Here is a 24,233-nt window from a genome sequence, read left to right as displayed (position 1 = left end):
TTAACTTTTTTTTTTACACATTTTATTAGTCCCCCTAGGGGACTTGAACCAGCGATCATTAGATCATTGGTACAATACACTGCAATACTAATGTATTGCAGTATATTGACATTTTTACAAGCTCCTGTAACAGTGCGATCGCTGTTCCTGTCCGTTAGTCCTGGGTGTCACCTGTAATACACAGCTGACACCCGCAACGTATGGCACGGGTTCAGCGCGTGAGCCCGCTCCAAACATCCCCCCCGCACACTACGACATGTTATTAAGTCGTGGTGCACGAAGGGGTTAATGCGCAACGGGTGGTGCGGAGTGAAAATTAAAACTTTCCACTGATATGCCATTTAATGCATTATATGTTATACCCAGTTTGTGTCACTGAAGACAAATACCTCATAAAATATTAACCCCCTTTCCGACATTTGACGTATCCATACGCCAAAGTCGGGTAGGGGAAGTATGGAGCGAGCTCACGGAGTGAACCCGCTCCATATGATGCTGGCGTCGGCTGTTTGTTACAGCCGACACTTCAGAGTAACGAGCGGCATCGTGCACGAGCGCGATCCCGCACGTTTGACTTGTTAAATGCTGCGGTCAATAGCGACCGCAGCATTTAAATAGTTAGAAAGAGGTGGGCGACCCCCTCTAACAGCTCATCGCGCCAACCGCAATGCAATCGCGGGGGGGGGGGGCAATGGTTGCTATGACTGCCTGGGGGCCTAATGAAGTCCCCCAGGTCTGCCATCTTTGTGTAGAAGGGGTTAAAATCAGATAGTGCTGTATATGTATATTCACCAATATAATTCAAAACCCCTATTGAAGAGACATAGAGTTGGTTCAAGTGCAATGTGTGCTAAATGTGGCTGTCTTTGAAAGTGCCATTTACTACTGCTTTCATCTTTATCGAACAATCTATCGATGTATCGATCTATTTTTTATCTTTGTACAAATGAATATGTGTCTGAGATCATCAAATCTTTTTTTTTAACTGTAGGAAAATATGTCACGCAAGTAATTGCTACAGATAAAGACGATTCAACCAATGGAAATAATGCCAGATTGGTTTACAGCATTCTACAAGGACAACCACAGTTTTCTATTGAGATAAAATCAGGTAAAATATGAATTGTGTTTTTTTTTATTTTTTATTATTCCTGTGGGTTTAAGAATGAAAAACCAAGAGCTTACAAAATGTGCAGAAAAAGATCAAGGTGTACAGCAATAAATGATCACTTCACCTAAACGGGTAAGAAATAATATAAGTATAAATAATAACATTCGGATAGTATAATGTCATCATAATAACACCAATAAGTGCTATAAGAGCATACCAGTGTGTCAGAACGTTACAAAGACGATCCTTTGATTTCAATGACTGTGAATTTTTCCTGTAGCATTGCAAAGAAGAAAAAATTTGCCAGATGCATGAACCAGCCTTGACAGTTGATCGCAGGGAGTCCTTAGCAGCAGGAACTCCCATTATTAACCATTATTGGATGAATTTTAATGAAAAATCTGTGGTACGAAGTATAAATCATTTATAGGCTACTGTTTACGAGTGTTTACAGCCTGCAAATGGAAATATGACTTATAGACTGTGATAAAATAGCCTATAGGTATCTGATGAAAGTAATATTTTCAATCTGCTCCAGCACGTAACTAGACTAATTCCAATAATATTAATACTATTTTCTATGTAAGAAATTCTGTGATATATTTTCTGAACACAAAATAACTAAACATTAAATATTAAAAACGGAATAACAGTAGTATAGTAAGTATTCATGCTTATTAAATGAATATTAGCATAGTAAGAAAGATCTATCAAACAATCAACAAAACAAGACTTTTTGAATATCAAATGTTGAAGAAGTTATTTTGTGACTGCATCTGCGATTGAAAACAGCATGACAAAAACAGAATATTTTTAAACGGTAATGACAGACAGTATCTCTGTTTTCTTCAAAGATTTCTAAAGTCAAACACAGCTGGTAATGTACAACAAAGTTTAGTTTATGTAGTTCAAATGGGCTCTGAGTTGTGTTTTATACCTTTTGATATCATTTATTCTGTGTAAATCTTAAAATCTGTTTAAACATTTCCCTAGTACAGGGGTCGGAAACCTTCGGCACTCCAGCTGTTCTGAAACTACAATTCCCAACATGCACTGACAGCCAAAGGCTTTATTATCCTAGACAAAGGCTGTCAGGGCATGCTGTTAGGGCATACTATGGTTTTACAATAGCTGGAGTTCCAAAGGTTGCTGACCCCTGCTTGTATAATATAAAGTAATAGAACAAGTAATTTAACACCTGACAGTATGATAAAAATGAGGCCAATATTTCAAGCTAATTTAACAGGCTAACTGTAAATGGATAAAATCTAGTAATAATGTAATCACTATGTTCATATACAGTGCATTTCACATTTTGTTATGTTAAAGAGGCTCTGTCACCAGATTTTGCAACCCCTATCTGCTATTGCAGCAGATAGGCGCTTCAATGTAGATTACAGTAACGTTTTTATTTTTAAAAAACGAGCATTTTTGGCTAAGTTATGACCATTTTTGTATTTATGCAAATGAGGCTTGCAAAAGTACAACTGGGCGTGTTGAAAAGTAAAAGTACAACTGGGCGTGTATTATGTGCGTACATCGGGGCGTTTTTACTTCTTTTACTAGCTGGGCGTTCTGACCAGAAGTATCATCCACTTCTCTTCAGAACGCCCAGCTTCTGGCAGATCACGCTGTGACGTCACTCACAGGTCCTGCATTGTGTCAGACGAGCGAGGACACATCGGCACCAGAGGCTACAGTTGATTCTGCAGCAGCATCAGCGTTTGCAGGTAAGTAGCTACATCGACTTACCTGCAAACGCTGATGCTGCTGCAGAATCATCTGTAGCCTCTGGTGCCGATGTGTCCCCGCTCGTCTGACACGATGCAGGACCTGTGAGTGACGTCACAGCGTGATCTCTCGAGAACACGGCTGTGTCTGCACTGCCAGAAGCTGGGCGTTCTGAAGAGAAGTCCATGATACTTCTCGTCAGAACGCCCAGCTAGTAAAAGTAGTAAAAACGCCCCGATGTACGCATATAATACACGCCCAGTTGTACTTTTACTTTTCAACACACCCAGTTGTACTTTTGCAAGCCTCATTTGCATAAATACAAAAATGGTCATAACTTGGCCAAAAATGCTCGTTTTTTAAAAATAACAACGTTACTGTAATCTACATTGCAGCCCCTATCTGCTGCAATAGCAGATAGGGGTTGCAAAGTCTGGTGACAGAGCCTCTTTAAGGCATTGGCTAAAATAAAAAAATTAAAATAAAAAGTTTTTCCCCATCAGTCTGCACTCAAATACCCCATAATGACAAAGTGAAAACAGAAATTTAGCATTTCCCCACAGAAATCCCCCCCACTGAAAAAACAGAAGCCCCCCAAAATAATGCCATGTTTGCGCCAAGCGAGGCATTTGGAAGGACACCACATACCAATGTGCCCCACAAAGCCCCACATGCCCCACAAAGCCAGGCCTGTGCATGAAACAATGTTTCAAGATATATCACACCTCTATTGATTTTTAATTTATTTATTCTCTATCCACCTTTTCTGTCTCTCATATTGGCCATTACAAATTATTATTTTTTTACTTTCCAGGCCCATTGCTCATTTAAAATTTGTGAAAAACCCCTAAAACAAAACTAAAAATTCTCACTATACCAAGAACCCGAGGGAGTGTTTATCTCACCCAGGTTGCAAAGCTGGGTGAGAAGAATAAATCCACATGAGATTGGTTGTCTCAGCAAATCTTTTTATACTGAGGCCTTTGATATTTTTTTTTTTCTGCAATAGTGGGTAGGTTGGTAGTGGGAGCTGCCATTCCATCTCCCTCCATTGCATTTTTTCCAGGTTGTTCTCAGTCACTGTAAAAATTCTCACTATACCCCTAGATGAATACCTAGAGGGGTGTCACTTCACAAATTAAAAAATCTCATTATAACTCCAGATGAATACCTAGAGGGGTGTCACTTCACAAATTAAAAAATCCCAGTATACCCCTAGATGAATACCTTGAAGGGTGTTACTTTACAATCTAAAATGTCTCACAATATCTCTATATGAGTTCTTTGAGGGGTTTAGTTTGCAAAATGGGGAGTTTTTAATACAGTGCATTCGGAAAGTCTTTAGACCCTTTCATTTTTTTTTTCTACATTTTGTTATGTTAAGGCCTTGTGCTAAAATTTAAAAAAGATCACGTTTTTCCCCATCATTCTGCACTCAATACCCCATAATGAAAGTTAAAACACAATTATATAAATTTTTACACATTTATGAAAAATGAAAAACTAAAACTAAGTAATTGGGGTAGAAGGGCCTTGGTAAGACAGGTGACCAAGAACCCAATGGTCAGTCTGGCTGAGCTCCAAAAATCCTGTGTGCAGAAGAGAAACTTCCAAAAGGTCAACCATCACTGCTTATCACCTGCTCAATACCATCCCTACAGTGAAGCATGGTGGTGGCAGCATCATGCTGTGGGGGTGCTTTTCGGTGGCTGGGACGGGTAGACTGGTCAGGGTTGAGGGAAAGATGAATGGAGATAAGTACAGAGATATACTTAATGAAAACCTGATCCAGAGTGCTCTGGACCTCAGAATGGGCCTAAAGTTCACCTTCCAATAAGACAATGACCCTAAGCACACAGCCAGGACAACTCTGTGAATGCCCTTGAGAGGCCCAGCCAGAACCCTGACTTGAACCCAATTGAACATCTCTGTAGAGACCTGGAAATGGCTGTCCACTGATGGTCTGTATCCAACCTCACAGAGCTTGAGAGTATCTGTAGAGAAGAATGGCAGAAAATTCCCAAATCAAGGTGTGCAAACCTGGAACCTTGGAAGCTGTTATCCATGCCAAAGGTGCTTCAACTAAGTATGGAGTAAATGATCTGAGTACTTATGTCATTGCAATATTTTAGTTTTTTCGTTCCAATAAATTATCAAAGATTATTAACATTCTGTTTTCACTTTGTCATTATGGGGTATTGAGTGCAGAATGATGAAGAATTTTTTTTCATTTTTTTTAAAACAAGGACTCAATATAAAAAAAATTGAAAAAATTAAAAGGGTCTGGAAACTTTCCGAATGCATTGTATGTCTGTTCAACTATAAATATAAAATGTATCACCGGGTTAGCTAATCATATTGGATATGGGACTAAATATGTCTTATTCATCTTTCGTTTCAGATGTTGCTTTGCATATAGACCCTAACAAGACATTGGCATAAATTTACTAATGCTGTCCAATAGTTAAACAGCGTAAAAGTAGACAGGCACAAAATGCGCCAAATTTATCATAGTCGTGCCTGCTGCATCATAATTTTGGTGTATCTTGCATGACAAATGTTTCGTTTTTTTTGCACCAGAGTTTTGTGCCAGTTTTTTGGCACACATTGAAGCATTTTAAGCCACGCCCCTTTCTTGACAGCTACGACCTTTCCTGTTAAAATAAGCCTCCTTTCAGAACACTTTATAAAGTGTCTAGTGAGGTGCAAACATCAATATTGCGCCAAACTGCACCAACTTGTGCCAATTTGCACCAAAATTTGAAATTTTCTAGATCCAGTTACAGTAGTAAAGCTTCTCCATCGTGATGTAAATTCTCTCATTGGCATTAAATATGAGTCTCTTTCTTTATTAATTTATGTCCAAGATATTGATGTTCCTATTAAACTTCAAATTGGTCCATTCTTGGCATTTTTGAATGATATTTGGCTGAAGATATGTCTTCATATTAGGCTTGGCACATCATATTGTTGTATGCACAAACTAGACACCAGACTAGGTTTGATCACATGAGTTTTAGCATCAGAAATGTGCGTACAGCTCTTAAGCCTGAGAGTTTTATTGTCAGATATCAATATTTGAGGAGGCCACAATGAATTGTTTATATACTATTTATTAGAAACTTAGAGCACATTGAGTGTTTATTTTAATGAGTTTTTTTCAGTAAAACTGTACGATTTTTTTTCATGTCTCTTTGTCTGAGTAAGGCCCCATGCACACGAACATATTATTTCCTGTCCGTAAATATTGGCGTAAATACGGGTACTTGGTCACACGTATTCGACCCGTATTTCACCAGAATTTACGGACCCGTGCCCGTAAATACGGGTCCGGTGTCACCAGTATTCCACCCGTATTTACGGGCAAATTTTCTATGCAAAATTGCACTGCACTAATCGGCAGCCCCTTCTCTCTATCAGTGCAGGATAGAGAGAAGGGAGAGCCCTTTCCGTAGTAAAAGTAAAAGAATTTCATACTTACCCGGCCGTTGTCTTGGTGACGCTTCCCTCTTTCGACATCCAGCCCGACCTCCCTGGATGACGCCGCAGTCCATGTGACCACTGCAGCCTGTGATTGGCTGCAGCAGTCACATGGGCTGTAACGTCATCCCAGGAGGCCGGACTGGAGGAAGAAGCAGGGAGTTCTCGGTAAGTAGGAACTTCTATTTTTTTTACAGGTTGATCTATATTGTGATCGGTAGTCACTGTCCAGGGTGCTGAAACAGTTACTGTCGATCGTTTATCTCTTTCAGCACCCTGGACAGTGACTATCCACTGACGTCGCCTAGCAACGCTCCCGTAATTACAGGTGCACACACGTAGTCACCCGTAATTACGGGAACCCCATAGACTTCTATGGGCCTGCCCGTGCCGTAATTACGGGCGTTTTTACGTCCATGTGCATGGGGCCTAAGACTAAAGTTTTATGGTAAAATGGGATTCAAGGTGATCTAATAAAAACATGATATCTTGTTCTACCTAGAGGTTTGCAACATGTTTGTATGCATTATGCAGAGATACAGTGAGGTTGCTACATGAAACAGTGTAGCCCTTCATCATTGTCCTATAATAGCATAGGTGGGCATAAGCTCCTGTCTCTGTCCTCTGTCCTCCACTAAGTCTCTCCCTATTTCATTTTGCAGTAAAACAGACTAATATACCTCAGTTTGAGCAAGTAATTAAAATGTAAACAGGTTGTGATAAAATATTGTAGAACTAGTACAATCTACATAACTGGAACTGCCATGTGTTTGCCAATGCTGTGATATGCCACTGTATTTTTTAAGTTAAGTTTTGCTATACCTAGTCTAGTAAAGTTCATTGGCTGTAAGGTGTGATGTCTGAAACCTTTTAGATTTGTATTACACTAATGCCTAGCTCACACTTTTTGCAGTTAGAAAAAATCTGCTCCAAATTCCTTCAAGAATTTTGAGCCAGATTTTAATTGCCAGCATTGTTTTGATGCGTATTCTGCTGCATTTTGTGCCCATTGAATATAATGCAAAACCCAAGTGTAAAAAATGCAGCAACATTTTTCAAAATGGAGTGCTGCTGGTCAGAGGCGGAAACCGCTCAATAAAAGAGCATGCCACTTTTTTTTCCAGTGAGCGACCAAAAGCAGCCCTGGATAAAACGCCTCTGTCACTCATTGAAATCAATAGGCGGTGATTTGGGCAGTTTTTTGGCGCTGATAACATGGTTTCCGCATCAAAATCAGTGACAAAAAACTCAGTGTGAACTGACACTAATTGCAGGACCAGATAGGCTAGTTTGCTAAGTTGTTTACTATGTATTAGATTGAGGTGAGTTTATGTATTTGACATAAGCACAAGTCAGTACATCAGCTGTGGTACTAAATATGTATTCTTTCCATAATTTTTGCTATTTGTACAGTATAAAAATTGTCTGTAGATAATTTAGAGCTTTTAGAGATTGTTTGTAGATTAGAATAACATGATTTATTTTACCTATTAATATTGTAAGTTTTATTGGTCTGTCTTAAAATCTGTCAGCACTTCAATTGTATATATTGCTGGCCCAAAATTGACTTCAGCCCAGAACCATCATGGCTTTTTCTTATTAATCCCTTAATGACTGGGCCTGAAAAGGTCTCAATGACCAGCTACATTTTTCAGTTTTTACCACTCTGCATTTCAGCAGCCATAACTTTTTTATTTTTTCATTAACGTGGCCGTATGAATCCTTTTTTTATGCGGGAGAAATTGTGTTATCTTTTTTCACAGTTTGAAGGTAGAAAAAAATGATTTTTTACGGCGTGAATATAGGAAAAAGCGATTCTCTGCATTGTTTTTCTTGTTTATTTTTTATCCCGTTTAATTTCTAAATTAACCATTATATTAATTTTTCAGGTTGTTACGGTCGTTTAGATACCTAATATGTGTAGGTTTTTTGTTTTTATTTAGTGTAGGGGCAATAAAATATATTTAATACAAAATAATGACTTTTTGGGACTTTTTTTTATTTATTTATTTTTTTTGTTACTTTTTTTTAATCCCATTAAGGGATAACTTTATTTATAACTCTATTTCCAGTGACGCGATCAAAAAGGGGAGTTTCCTTTGATCATGCCGCAGTCACGGGCTGCGGCGATCAAAGGGTTAAACAGCTGGGGTCCGAATGTTTCTGACCCCAGCTGTATTCAGCAGGCTGCTCTAAGATCAGGAACTGTTAGTTAGAGTTCCTGCTTAGAGGATGAGCGCTCACAGGAGTGCTAACCAGCCTCTTCTACAGCGACGCCAAAAGACGCCGCTATAGACTAAGCACCTGCACCGTCTGCAGTCAAAGAACGGTGGACGGTCGTTAAGGGGTTAAATAATTCAAACAAAAATAAAAATACAAATCCCAAGTGTCAAGAGTTCAAGCAGCAAATATATTTATTACAGCATTCAGTAATTGGTGGACTATTATTATGCAGTGTTTTTGCAGAAGGAGATAAAAATAAGACCTTATAAAAATTATATGAAAAAAAGCTAAATTACCCAATTTTAGGTAGAGGTAGTACCCAGTTGTCCTCAAAATATTTGGATCAGAGTAGATTCATTGATTTCAAACTACTTAGGACAGATAAATTGTACTATTATCAATTTTCAGAGATACATTCATATAATTACTCAACTATCATGGCATCCCGTGGCACAGTCTCACTTGTAACTATGCAATATTAATAGTGCCCATGCACTAAGTGTATCTTAGAAAACCCTAAAAAAAATATATCTATCAAATCTAATTTCTGGAAGTAACTAGGAAAGGGAAGTATGAGTGCTCTCAAATTTCCTGGTAGACGGTTTTGCTGATTCTGGACTTGATATAAAACAGTGGTCCAACACTGTTGCTCAGTGGTCCAAAGTCCTGTTTTCAGATGAAAGTAAATTTTGCATTCTATTTGGAAATCAAGGTCCCAGAGTCTGGAGGAAGAGTGGAGAGTCGTCAATCCAAGTTGCTTGCGGTCCAGTGTGAAGTTTCCACAGTCAGTGATGGTTTGGGGAGCCATGTCATTTGCTGGTGTTGGTCCACTGTGTTATATCAAGTCCAGAGTCACCGCAGCCGTCCACCAGGAAGTTTTAGAGCACTTCAGCTTTATGGAGATGCTGATTTCATTTTCCAGCAAGACTTGGCACCTGCCCACACTGCCAAAAGTACCAATACCTGGTTTAATAACCACAGTATCATTGTGCTTGATTGGCCAGCAAACCAAGTATTGAGTGCACATACTGTACATACTTTTCAATAGGCCAACATTTCAGTATTAAAAATCATTTTGGAAATTTGGCTTATTTAATATTCTAGTTTTCTGAGACACTAAATTTTGGGTTTTCATTAACGGTTAGCCACAATCATCAACAATAAAAGAAAAAAATGCTGGAAATAGAATCTATATAATATATGAGTTTCACTTTTTGAATGTAATTACTGAAATTAATTAACTTTTGGATGATATTCTAATTCATTGAGAAGGACTAGTATGGTTAGACTTAACATAGTGTGCTAGTAATACAGAATAAAGAAAATACAGTATATAAAGAATTATCATATTTTCCATTGTCAATGATTTTCATCATTTTCAGTGAAATGCATTGCAAGGCGAAAAGCTCAAGAGTATTCTGATTATACAATAGAGCAAGTGAATTGTATAGTGTTTTTTCCTTGGGTATAATGCAACAATAGATTATAGCATCATGAAAAATTCATGATATAGCCGTTAGAAATCCATCTTGTACCACCACTGTAACATATTTGATTTATTACAATGTAAACAAACTTTTAATTGGAAAAGTTGAAATCATTTCAATGATTGGGAGCTGATTGGGAGGATAAGAACAAATCATAAATGAACGTATATGTTCACAATAGACACAGTATCTTCTGACAAAAATGAAATGTCAATTATTTTGAATATACAGTAAATTAAAGTAAGCCGAATGTAAACTTGTCTATATAGAAAAATATTATTCTCTGCACTTGTATTCCATAGAACATTCTAATGCAATGACCTCCAAGCTATAATCTGAAAATATTGAATAGTTTACTGTCTATATACAGAAATTTTTTTTGTCACAACGTTGAATTTTAAATTGGTTATGTGTGGACCGAAAAGTATTAGCAGTCTACTCACTGTAGTATGTGAGCACACTCGCTAATATACATTCCGGTCCCCCGTCGCGCTGATTATGAGATTTTTAAAGATTTTTATAGCGCTGGCGGGGGACCAGAAGTTTAGTTGCACAGTCTTCCTTGATGATGACATAACTCTTCCTACTGTCCTACTTTTTTGTTTTTTTACGGGCCATACTCCCATACTTTGTATGGGAGCACAGCACGAAAATGCGGCCCGCAATTGCCATGTGCATGAGGCCTGAGCCTTATTTATATATTTTTTAGGTTGTTGTATGAGCTCTGCACATATTAAAAATTTATTTTTAGGACGTGTGGTGCATCTAATTTTCTAATTGGGTCACACATTTAGCCACAACTATCTATTTTTATGCATTTTTTATGGAAAATTCCATGATGGTACCTGTGTGTATAAAGTGCTGATTGCATTTTGACAATGTGGCAGGTATCTTACTGTAAAAAATACGTACTGTAGGTAATATGGATTAGTATGATTTTTTTATTTTGTAATTTAGGTTTTATTTGTACATATCAAAAGTGTGAAAATTGTCCTGTGGACATGGTTAAATGTCACTTACCCTTCAACAAACTTTGTATAAATCAATACCAAGCGAATATAATAAACTTTGTAATATATCCTATTAGAGAAAATACTGCTTTCTCCACTTATGAGCCACTTCTCCCCCTCCCCCCATGCCTTCTGCACTGATCATTTACTTTCAATTCCCTGCTAAAGGGCGTGGCCTGGATGGTGGCTGGAGCAGACGTGCAGCAGGAGTGCTCTGCCAGTACCTGGTATAATCTGCTGCCATCTTCCACAATAGCACTGGTTCCCTGCAAGTGCGGCACACAGCGGTGATCCCTGTGTGTGTGGTGCTATCCCCTGAGGGCCTTCTTGAGGCATTTGATGGCCTTTTTGTTACAGGGCCTAGTGCATGAGCCGGAAGTGCGCGGGCCGCACTTCCGGTCAGACGAACGGAGGCTCGACAAGGCCTGATAACGCTCCCTAACAGGAGCGATTCATACTGGGATAATACCCCTGGAGGTCCTGCCCTTCCTTCCTCATGTCATCCACTCGGCCTCCGTCTGGACCGCTGGCAGTAAATCCCTGCAAGATATCACAAACGCAGCCGCCTTCTTGGTTTTGCAGAAACAGGCTCTCTGTGGGACTACATTTACTCCCAAGGGGTATGATTACTGCAGCGACAAAAGTGGAAACCAGTCAGAAGTCATTATTTTTGCACAAATCTTGCATAGGTCTTCTTGCACAGGACACATATATTGAGTGTGAGACAGAAATATTACAAAGGCTGCATAATGAACCATCATTATGTAGGTGATGAGACTTTACATCTGGAAAAGTCATATGTGTGGTACACTCAAGTCTTAGTTGAGGCCCTCCGATGCACATATAATGGCTATGTAGCGGTGGGACTCACTAGATATAGGGACACCAGCGGCTCTCATCTTTATCCAAGAGTAATCTCCTTTACAGCTTAATAATACAATGGGAAGAACTAACAACTAAACCTAAAGAGCCTAAGAAACTAACAGAGTTTTTCCACCCCCCCCCCCCCCCCTGGGGAATTCTACTCAACATTACTTACACTCCAGCAGTAATATGGCATGCTCATTGCCAGCGGGTAGCGGAAGTAGCGGTGCCTCATACAGTTCTGTGCAGGACAATTCCTCCTCTATCACAGAGGAAGCTATGACCCGTATGTTGGCCTCACTCCGTAAATCTCTCCAAGATGTTTTCCCACAAATGCTCCATAACCTACAAGCAGATATTCATAATATTGTAAATCGCACTGATCATTTGGAATCTAAAATGGCGGAGTTGACTGGATCACATATCGAACAGATAGATAATGTTAGCAGCCTAGAAAATGAGATTAAAAGACAAGCCCCTAAAATCGTAGACACTGGAGATCGCTTTTGCAGAAACAATGTTAGACTAAGGGGAATTTCTGAATCTTTAACCAACGTACAGCTGTACAAACATGTGGTGAACATTCTCAATACCCTTCTACCTGACCTATCTGTGGTGGAAAAGGTCTCAGATAGAAATCATTGTCTGCTAAAACCTAAGTCGGTGGCTTAGTCACTACCAAGAGATGTCATTACTCAATTTAACTTTTTTCACATCAAGAAGCTTTTGTAAAATGCTTTAAACAACCTTCTCTTCTGACAGACGCCTGCAGGGACATTACTGTCTTTATCGATCTATCAACTGCTACTCTTGTTAAGAGAAGAGAGTTCTTCATGATCCCCAAAGCATTGCGAGACCACCAGATACCATATTGCTGGGGATTTCCGGTAAAATTGTTAATTCACAAAAATGGCTCTCTACCTGCACTCGCATCTCCTGCAGTGGCTCTCAAGCTGTAAAGGATCTGCCAGGCACAGCTTCTGTGTCAACGCCCATAGGTAATCAGTCTGCACCTGCTTCTATGTCTGTGAGACTGACTCCATCTTCCACCACTCAGGATGGCAGGCTTAGGAGTGGGAGAGCCTATCACAGCCTGGCCAGACGAAGCTAGCTCCCGCCCTCTGTCTATTTATACCTGCCTTTCCTGTTCCTCCTTGCTTGTGATTCTTCTCGTTTGGTTTCCTGGCCCTGCTGCAGCTTCTTGAACTATTTGACCCTGCTTCATATTGACCCTGGCTTACTGACTACTCTCCTGCTCTGCGTTTGGTACCTCGTACATTCCTGGTTTGACTCAGCTTATTCACTACTCTCCTGCTCTGCGTTTGGTACCTCGTACACTCCTGGTTTGACTCGGCTCGTTCACCACTCTTGTTGCTCACGGTGTTGCCGTGGGCAACTGCCCCATTTCCCTTAGCTTCTGTGTACCCTTGTCTGTTTGTCTGTCGTGCACTTATTGAGCGTAGGGACCGTCGCCCAGTTGTACCCCGTCGCCTAGGGCGGGTCGTTGCAAGTAGGCAGGGACTGAGTGGCGGGTAGATTAGGGCTCACTTGTCTGTTTCCCTACCCCCATCATTACACAAGCTTCTTAAAAATTGGAACTTGCTATCTCCATCACCTTCTCGCACATCTGCGGTCACTTCGCCACGAAATCCGGTGAGAATCGAAGAAAAATGGCACAAGGTGTCTGCTGAATGAATCCTTTCATGTGTCTTCAGTGACACCAGCAACAAACTCTTTTGTTATACGTATTTTTGTTCAATTGTCAATGTTGTATGCATATTACCCTTATTTGAAGATCTTACTGATGGTTATGTGATTTTTAGGAAAGGGTGAAAAATTCCTCTCCGTCTACGTAAATAATTTGTCTTTTTACACCCCGCAGCGAGTATTATTTATCTTTTCTGGGGCTTGAGATGTTATGGAGTAAATATTTCATATGATCCCATTGTCTTAAACTTGGATAATATAGTTATTTGGCATAAGTCTCTGTATTGGGTGGAGTACTGACACATACTTAAGTGCTTTAATTTTGCTATGTTTGCGAGATCCGTAAAACACTGTGAATAAGTTTATTTCATGTATACACTAATTATGGTCCTGCTCTTCTGGCTTACTTACTTTTTGTGTGGCCTTGTTCTATATTGTTTTTATGACATTTATGTGTTTCCTGGTGGTGATGATAATCAGTATTTATAGAAGATATCACCATTTGTATATTAGCTATGTTACATTCACGCATGTTCCCTTTAGGCTGGATTCACACGACAATGTTACGTCCGTAATGGACGGAACGTATTTTGGTCACTAATCCCGGACCGAACACAGTGCAGGGAGCCGGGCTCCTAGCATCATAGTTATGTACGATGCTAGGAGTCCCTGCCTCGCTGCAGGACAACTGTCCCGTACTGTAATCATGTTTTCAGTATGGGACAGTTGTCCTGCAGCGAGGCAGGGACTCCTAGCATCGTACATAACTATGATGCTAGGAGCCCGGCTCCCTGCACTGTGTTTGGTCCGGGATTAGCGGCCGAAATACGTTCCGTCCATTACGGACGTAACATGGTCGTGTGAATCCAGCCTTAGTCTATAAACATGGTGTTTAAAATCCTATCTCTAAATGCCCATGGTCTAAACAGTCCATTTAAAAGGTACAGTCTGTGGAGAGAAGCCCTGCAATCTAAGAGTGATATTATATGTGTACAAGAGACTCATTTTAAGCAAAATAATTATCCTAAATGCTGACATAGAAGATGTCCTCATACATTTACAGAAAACAATGAAAGGAAAAATGCTGGGGGGCTCCTTGCTTTTAAAGATATGTTAGCATTTTTGTGCATTAACTCGTGGGCAGATCCACAAGGGAGATATTTAATTATAACTTCTCATGTCAACAATGAATCATATACCTAGGTGGGTGTGTATGTCCCAAATAAAAGACAGATATCTTTCTTAAACAGACTCTTCAGGCTAGTGAAGAAAGTCAAAATAGGATCTCTTACAGTCTATGGTGTCTTCAACACTACTGGACACCCTGATAGTGACTGTTCCAGTAGATCTGGAGGCATCAGGTCCAACATAGCTCACTTATCAAAAGAGCATTTGCACGATATTTACACCCAGGTGAATGGGATTAAACTTATTTTTCTCACTCCCATAAGTCATACACAAGGATCGACATGTTTTTGATTGATAGCGACCTGATACAAGCTGTGGAGACAGCCTCTGTAGGCCATATCACATGGTCTGATCACGCGCCAATTACTCTTTCTTTTCTAGAGCAATATAACTATAGAAATCAAAGATTGTGGCATATGAATTCTTACTTATTAAACATTCCTAAACACAGGGAGACTATAGCCTCCTCCATCCAACAATACTTTGAACTTAATGCCTCTCCAGAAGTCTCTGCCTCCACTCTTTGGTGCTGCCACAAAGCGGTTATTAGAGGAATATTTATAAAACTAGCCTCTTATGAAAAAAAGGAACGGGAATCACTCAGACACTGTATATTGACCCAACTCTACCAATTAGAAAGATTAAATAAACTTAAACCCACCACACAACTCACTGCCCAAATCCATGACCCCCACAAACAACTGCATCACCTTAAGCTATATAAATATGAAATGGCACATACAAAATTTAAAGCTCTTTAAAAAAGAATACGTTAGCACATATTGATCATCCAAAAAAGGGTAAAATACATAATCCAGCGGATATTGCTGATGTCTTTGTGGCTTATTACGAGCAATTATATAACTTGAAAACAGATTCACCTACTCCACAACCAAATCACTCATTAATTGATGAGTTTCTCCACAGACTAGACCTTCCTCAACTCTCTACGGTAGACAGGGAGGCTATTAGTGTCCCAGTATCAGTATCAGAAGTAGAAAAAGCTATAAAGACCCTTAATTCCTCAAAAGCTCCTGGACCAGATAGACTACAAGAGGAATATTACAAATCGTTTTCGAACCTTGTGGCAGAGGCTATATCTAACATGTTTAATGGGGCCGTAGATTTTGTCTCATTTCCCAAAGAGATGCTATCTGCCACAATTATAACACTTCCGAAACCTGGAAAACCCCCAATCTCCCATGTAACTTCAGGCCCATATGCCTTTTGAATAGCGATTTCAAAATATTTGCAAAAATCTTAGCATTAAGAAAGGATCCCCTTCTACCATCCCTGATTGATATGGAGGAAGTAGGTTTTGTGATAAAAAAACAAGCTACTGACGGCACTAGAAGAGTTATTGATTTAATACAAGTGGCTAATTCTACTAGTAACCCTATAGTATTTTTATCCCTAGACACTGAAATGGCATTTGATAGGGTCCATTGGGGTTTCCTTTCAAAGGTTCTGCATAAATTTGGGTTCATAGGTTGGATTCATAATGTCAATGTATTCATGGCCAACAGTGTAGGTTTATGTTTCTGGTGTGTTATCGAATCCTTTCTCTTTATCTAACGGTACAAGACAGGGATGGCCACTATCTCCCTTAAATTTTGTTGTAATAATGGAACCATTCGCTAAGCTTATTCACACACAAGAAAATGTTTATATGTTGGCAGAACTAAACATAAAATAGGTCTATACACGGACGGTGTGATTTTGATCGCGTCTCTCCCGAAACAATCTCCCCCTTACATTGTAGCGTGTATAAATACATTCAGCAGTGTTTCCTTTTACAAAGTGAACAGATCTAAATCTACTATGTTACCCATAAATGTATCCACCTCTTTAAAGAAGTCCATTTCTACCCTGGTTCCTTTCAGCTGGTCTGACGGAAACATACCCTATCTAGGTTTTAAATTGACGGTGGATCTGTCTCAAGCTGTCATTTTGAACTTTAAGGAATTAATATCCACTCTCAAGGCTCAGATAATACAAGTTGGAGATGCCATAATCTCTTGGATTGGCAGGATTAATTGAACCCAATTGTGGCTCATGCCCAAAATACTTTATTACCTACGCACTATTCCTTTACAAGTTCCATTGGCAACTTTGACGGACATCCAAAATTTGCTGCATAAATTTATATGGACAAACAAGAAGGCACATATTTCCACAACTTTAATGATGACACATGTCTCTAGGGCGGTTTAGGAGTTCGGAATACAACTATTACTAGTTGTCAGCAGCATTAGCGGCTATTAAACATTGCTGGAGTTCAGGAGCACTGTTTCATTGGAAACAAATAGAAACTGACTTTGTTCATAATTCAGATATAATAGCTACTTTGTTGGGTATTCTAGTGGGGGTTCAAATAAATAAGCGTTTTTTTGCCAACTACCAAAAACATGATCCTGATCTGGTCTAAAACATTCTCAGTTTATAAGATATATAATGGTTCCTTAAAAGATTGTCCTATAAAATACTTATCCTATTGGATCCCTAACATAGATCACTCCCTATGGAATACTCTGGGAGTAAAACTTATCTTTGTATATATAAAAATGATTTTCATTTGTCTGTTGCATGTTCTTTATGCACGGCCAAACACACTTAAGTAAATCACGCGCTTCTGAAGGTTCTAGAATGGGTTTTAGCTCTCTAGGACCTACCGTTCTCGACATATTCACAAAAGCAAATATGACAGCACTGGCTTCCACATCAAGAACCTTCCCCCATATCACATCAGATGACCCGTATAAGCCAATGGAAGCTCGCAGGTCCTTTATACTTAGCCTCACTCACATACACACAGTTTTAGACCAGGTTTCCATAACAACCAAGCCATTTTTCTTTAGTAAACGAACTAAGCCTATACTGGATTTGAGCATTCTCATAAATTGAAACCCTTTCATACCAGTCACATCCTCCAAAAAGGAACTCTGCACTTAGATGAAAGACTCCCATGGCAAAGCGCATGGCTGCTGCCCGAGCTGCTGAAATCTCTCAGCAGTACCAAGTCCGTGGATTTCAGCATTCTCATAAATTGAAACCCTTTCAGACCAGTCATGCCTCCTAAAAGGAACCCTGCACTTGGACTTTATTGGATATGTCGGCTTCATATCAGTAGGAAATGAACTTTTTAACCACACACACAAACAACAAACAAATAGACCAGTGTGAAGCCGGGTAACTCTACTATTCTATATTATAAAAGTGAATGTCTGTTTGTCTGTTCTCTATAGGCATCCAAACGCCTGAACCATTTCACCCCAAATTTGGCATATAGGTACATCGGGTGTTCGGGAAGGTTTTTTTTTGTAAATGTCCCAACCTTGCCATTGTTCTCTGTTATCAGCCATTATCACATGATCATGATCCAATACTATAAAAGTGAATACAGACATTCACTTTTATAGTAAAGTTGTTTTTATCTGGCAGTAGCAGGTAGTGCACTTTACAATATAATCCTATATCGGAAGGTACAGGGGAGTGGTTACCCATAGCAACCAACCAGATTACTGATGGCCAGGAGGAAAGCTGCATTACTAACTGCAGAGACTCCTCCTGCCCAACTGCAAGCTGATCAAATCTGTCATACTGCTGCTCGAGATGATGAAACTCCTCAGCAAACTCTGTCTTTCTCAGCAACAGATCAGGCAGGTGGCTCCCAGAAGCGCAAAGACTCCTGCCCGAACCAAGGCCAGTCAGCAAGAGCACATCATGATGTTCAGCCTGCTAATGTGTGGGCTTTCATGCATGATGCTATTTTCAATTATGATCCAACAATAGTCTATGGCCAACTGGTAATAAAACTGCCAATGTTGTTTATTAACAGGCTCTTTCACAATCTCATGACTCCATTTCCTACCAGATGTTAGGTATTTATGAAGTTAAAATTGAAATAAACAGTGTGTAACTGCCGGGATATATATAGAGCTACTAGCAATTTCCCCATTAACCAAGAAAATATGAGGGTATGGATTAGCCTTCTGGGCACCCTTGGAACAAATCCAATGAACACACAAACAGACAGACCGACACGTTATACCCAGGCAGCGCTGGGTACTTTTTCTAGTATCTGATATATATGAGGGTTCACCCCTCTGCTCTTTTAGCGACTTACAATGTAAATAATACATTCCAAAAAAACAATTTTATATTTTTCTTCAATAAAACACCTCCTTCAAAAGAATACAGTTGGCAATATGATGGTTGGTGTTCCTACTTTATTCCAGAAATTACTAGACTCTGAACAGACCCTCCTGAAGGGTTTGGCTTAGTTCTATAACTCTTTTTAGTTAAACATGACTCATTTATCAATACAAAATACATGACCCAATGGGAAACTGACTTAGGGCAAAATTTCACAGAGGATGAGTGGAAAGCTGCTTTGTCTCATAAAATTTCTAAATGTGTTAACCATTTGAAAGCTGCTAAGAAAATTAAATTTAGGGGGTATCTTACTCCGGTTCACTTACAACATATGACACTAGATGCTTCACCTTTGTGTTGGAGAAATTGTGGAGCAAGAGGTACACTGTACCACTTATGGTGGACTTGTAATTCTGTTTATCCATTTTGGAAACTTATTTTCAAATTTATCTCAGATTTGATGGGAACAGAATGTAAACCAACTGCGCTATTGATTCCGTCATAAAAAACGGAACCCTTTCACAACGGTGACTAATGGAAACCATTAGCAAAGTATCCGTCACCATTGAGATCAATGGTGATGCAAATTGAAGCTATGGTTTGCGTTCGCCTTTCCGTTGAGGGGTTCCCCAGACGGAAAGCTCAGACGGACCCCTCAACAGAAAGACAACGCTTATGTGAACAGGCCCTTACTTCTACAATATTTTAAATGTAAATGTATACATTTTTATTAGCTCAAATATAATACTAGATATATGATTAAAACCCTTCCCGCAAATTGACGGAGGTGGTACGTTGGCATTGCAAGCAATCTGACATGCCAGACCCATCATGAAGATAAAGCGGGCACAGTAGCTGTACGCGCTTCATCTTCAGCGAGTGTCAGCTGTAAAAAACAGCTGACATTCCGCTGCAACGGCTGCGGTCACAGTTACCACCGTTAGCCGCCGTTTAACCCCTTTAATGCGGCGGTCAATGGAGTCCATCACATTTAAGTGGTTGACAGAGGGAGGGGGATCCTTCTGTATCCCACCGCCCCCCTACGAGAGATTGTGGGTGTCGATGGTTGCTATGGCAACCAGGAAGCCTAGCAACGGCTTCCTGGTGATCAGATACGGAAGCCTATTAGGTCCTGCCTAAGGCAGGACCTAATAGGCTTAACTGTCAGATTAAAAAACTGACAGTTACAATACACTGCACTACACAAGTAGTGCAGTGTATTATATAGGGGATCAGAATATCAGATCTTCAAGTTTTAAGTAATAAAAAAAAAACTATACATAATATGTATTGCCGTGTTCGGAACGGCCTGAACTATTAAAATATCATGTTATTTTTACCGCACGGTGAACACCGTAAAACAATTCAATAAAAAACAATGACAGAATTTCTATTTTTGGTCACACTAAAACATGTTTTTTTTTAGAAAATACTATTTTTATTGGGGGATAGTAGTAAAACGTAAAAAAACTATATAAGTTTGGTATCGCTTTAATCATATCGACCCACAGAATGAAGTTAACATGTTGTTTATACTGCACAGCGAACACAGTAAAAAAGAAAAATCAAAACAGTGCTAGAATTGCTGTTTTTTTGGTTTCCTCGTCTACCAAAAAGTGGAATAAATAGTGATAAAAAAAATGAATGTACCCCAAAATGGGACCAATAAAAATTACAACTCGTTCCACAAAAAACAAGCCATCACACAGCTTCGTCAACGGAAAAATAACACGTTATAACTCTCAGAACTCAATGATGCAAAATGATGCTAAATGATGGCCCAGACAAATTTTGAGGTCCTGTAGTTTTTCACTAAAAACCCCACATCTTCATTTGCTAGACCTCATAGCTGCAGCGGAGATAAGGAAACTTTAGGGCCCTATAGGGATAGTGAAGAAGTCAAAGATTAGGCAATACTGGAGCGCAGATATTTTGTACAATACCCAAAAAACCCGGCCTGTGCATAAAGGATTGGTTCAAAGCGTACCACACCATTCCATGGATTATTCATTTTGATATTCATTCACCCCATTATTACATCATCCTATTATGCCCTGATGCACTCCGCCCAATTTAGAAATACCCTGATGTACTCCGCCAAGCTTATATATACCCTGATGTACTAAGCCCAGCTTACATATATTATATATAGAAAAAAGATGTGGTTATAACCAAACCATACCTAACAAACACAAAATTGCAATATAATATAGCACGGTGCCATTCCTGATAAAGATTATAGAAAAAAGAAAAAAAGAAATATGATCCAGAAATATAACTAGGCACTCTTGGGTTGAATAAAATTTAACAAAGTATTTTATTTTTGAATCCAGATAATACCGGCAAAATTTAATTTATACATGAATACAAAATTTACAATTTAAAAAGAGAATTCTCCTGGCCAGGAAAGAAAACATACAATAGACCCTTCAAAACATAGGTGATATTGCCTGATGGATATATAGCAAACTATATATGTGTAAAACAATTTTGAAAAGACTTCAAAAAATGAAAAACCGCTGGGTCGTGTTCACACTTGCGGTTTTCAAACATATATATTATTTATATCACAAAATGGCCAGAGTTCCTATTTGGAGTAGCTGGTAATGAAATTTTTAAAGAAATTCACTTTATGTGTAAATAACATGACTTTACTCTCAAGATAGGAAAATAGCCTCATGAATTAAAGGAATGTGGTTAAGAGCGTGCTTTTTTCCTCTCATTAATGAATCCTCAGTTCCAAATCAGATTTTATGGTGATAGGAAGTCTTTTCACAGACCTTTGGGTCAATGTGTAGCTCTCATGATATTAGACTTTGAGGCAAGACATCAACTTTTATAGGTTTTTTACCTTTACCTTCGACATCCAGCAAGTGCCGGGAAACCATACAGAGAAGCAGTCAGCTCCGAGGTTGAAAATAGCAAATCTCCACAGGAGGAAAGTTCACTTGTGTGGCCACACATAAATTTCAAAGCCTTCAAATCTCCACCCGACAATGCAGGATCGCACGCCGGTATATCAGGTGAATAAGGGCACTCCGAGAGGAACGGACCCAACGAGACAGGATCGCACGCCGGCAACCAGGTAAGTAAAAATTCCAGAGTATGTCTCCTTCCACGTGTGATCTTCAACACTGGACAGGTATTCTCAGGGCAGGGTTTGGACGTCACTACCCGCCCCGTTAATTAGAACAGCTGACGCGTTTCATCCCTGAACGGGATTTCTTCAGAGCAGTTTGACAGGTACTGCCAAACACACCATATTTATAGTGTCCCAAATTCATTAATTGGTTCAATAATAAAAAAACATAATGTTTAAAAGATGTTATAGATAATATATCTAGATCTTTCATGAGATGCCATAATGCTATTTATCTCTCAATTTTGATAACCGACATAGACATTTTTATATTCAAACATGCAATTCGTATATCCATTAAATCACATCCATAAGTATATTCGGTATTTTCAAGGAGAGGGCAATCAGTGGTGTGTCTCTACTTCGTCAAGATAAGACCAATAACTGAATTTTACATAGGAGTACAATTGCTACCTGAACTCAATTATTAATATCAATTCTTCCGTAAATACGGTTGACTACTAATATCCAGACCCTATGTTGGATTTATGAAGGAACAAATTTTTCTTCAATAAGGGATCCTTTATTAAGCCTTTTAAACAAAAGACACCGAAGTCTGTTCGATTTTTTTTATTTTTTAACTACCTATACATATACAATATGAAATTCATATAATACTTAAGGGGAAGCAGGGAGAGAGGACCATCACCTGTTAAGGTATTAGGACCCGGGTCCCCACATCTTTTAAACATTATGTTTTTTTATTATTGAACCAATGAATGAATTTGGGACACTATAAATATGGTGTGTTTGGCAGTACCTGTCAATCTGCTCTGAAGAAATCCCGTTCAGGGATGAAACGCGTCAGCTGTTCTAATTAACGGGGCGGGTAGTGACGTCCAAACCCTGCCCTGAGAATACCTGTCCAGTGTTGAAGATCACACGTGGAAGGAGACATACTCTGGAATTTTTACTTACCTGGTTGCGATCCTGTCTCGTTGGGTCCGTTCCTCTCGGAGTGCCCTTATTCACCTGATATACCGGCGTGCGATCCTGCATTGTCGGGTGGAGATTTGAAGGCTTTGAAATTTATGTGTGGCCACACAAGTGAACTTTCCTTCTGTGGAGATTTGCTATTTTCCACCTCGGAGCTGACTGCTTCCCTGTATGGTTTCCCGGCACTTGCTGGATGTCGAAGGTAAAGGTAAAAAACCTATAAAAGTTGATGTCTTGCCTCAAAGTCTAATATCATGAGAGCTACACATTGACCCAAAGGTCTGTGAAAAGACTTCCTATCACCATAAAATCTGATTTGGAACTGAGGATTCATTAATGAGAGGAAAAAAGCACGCTGTTAACCACATTCCTTTAATTCATGAGGCTATTTTCCTATCTTGAGAGTAAAGTCATGTTATTTACACATAAAGTGAATTTCTTTAAAAATTTCATTACCAGCTACTCCAAATAGGAACTCTGGCCATTTTGTGATATTAATAATATATATGTTTGAAAACCGCAAGTGTGAACACAACCCAGCGGTTTTTCATTTTTTGAAGTCTTTTCAAAATTGTTTTACACATATATAGTTTGCTATATATCCATCAGGCAATATCACCTATGTTTTGAAGGGTCTATTGTATGTTTTCTTTCCTGGCCAGGAGAATTCTCTTTTTAAATTGTAAATTTTGTATTCATGTATAAATTAAATTTTGCCGGTATTATCTGGATTCAAAAATAAAATACTTTGTTAAATTTTATTCAACCCAAGAGTGCCTAGTTATATTTCTGGATCATATTTCTTTTTTTCTTTTTTCTACCAGCTTACATATACCCTGATGTACTCCACACAGCTTACATATACCCTTATGCACTCCACACAGCTTACATATGTACTCCACCCAGCTGACATATACACTGATGTACTCTGCACAGCTCACATATACCCTGATGTACTCTGCCCAGATTACATATACTCTGATCTACTCTGCCCAGTTTACATATACACTGATGTACTCCACACAGCTAACATATACCCTAATGTACTCCACTCAGCTTACATATACCCTGATGTACTCCACACAGCTTACATATACCCTGATGCACTCTGCACAGCTTACATATACACTGATGTACTCGGCACAGATTACATATCCCTCCACATTAAAAGCTGAAATACCAGTAAAACCACAAACAAAACT

At 39.2% G+C, this 24,233-nt stretch overlaps 1 protein-coding gene across 1 annotated transcript in view; it reads left to right on the top strand.

Moving 5' to 3' along the window:
- LOC142652705 (cadherin-19-like) overlaps positions 1-24,233 on the top strand; it is a 179,574-nt gene that overhangs the window by 97,015 nt on the left and 58,326 nt on the right. Inside the window, exon 4 of the mRNA XM_075828377.1 lies at positions 992-1,111. Coding sequence (XP_075684492.1) covers positions 992-1,111 — 120 coding nt within the window. The remainder of the gene's footprint in view (positions 1-991; positions 1,112-24,233) is intronic.

Source organism: Rhinoderma darwinii, chromosome 5 (genome assembly GCF_050947455.1).
Source record: "Rhinoderma darwinii isolate aRhiDar2 chromosome 5, aRhiDar2.hap1, whole genome shotgun sequence".
In the NCBI taxonomy this organism is placed as follows: Eukaryota; Metazoa; Chordata; class Amphibia; order Anura; family Rhinodermatidae; genus Rhinoderma; species Rhinoderma darwinii.
This window is presented reverse-complemented; position numbering and strand designations above follow the sequence as displayed.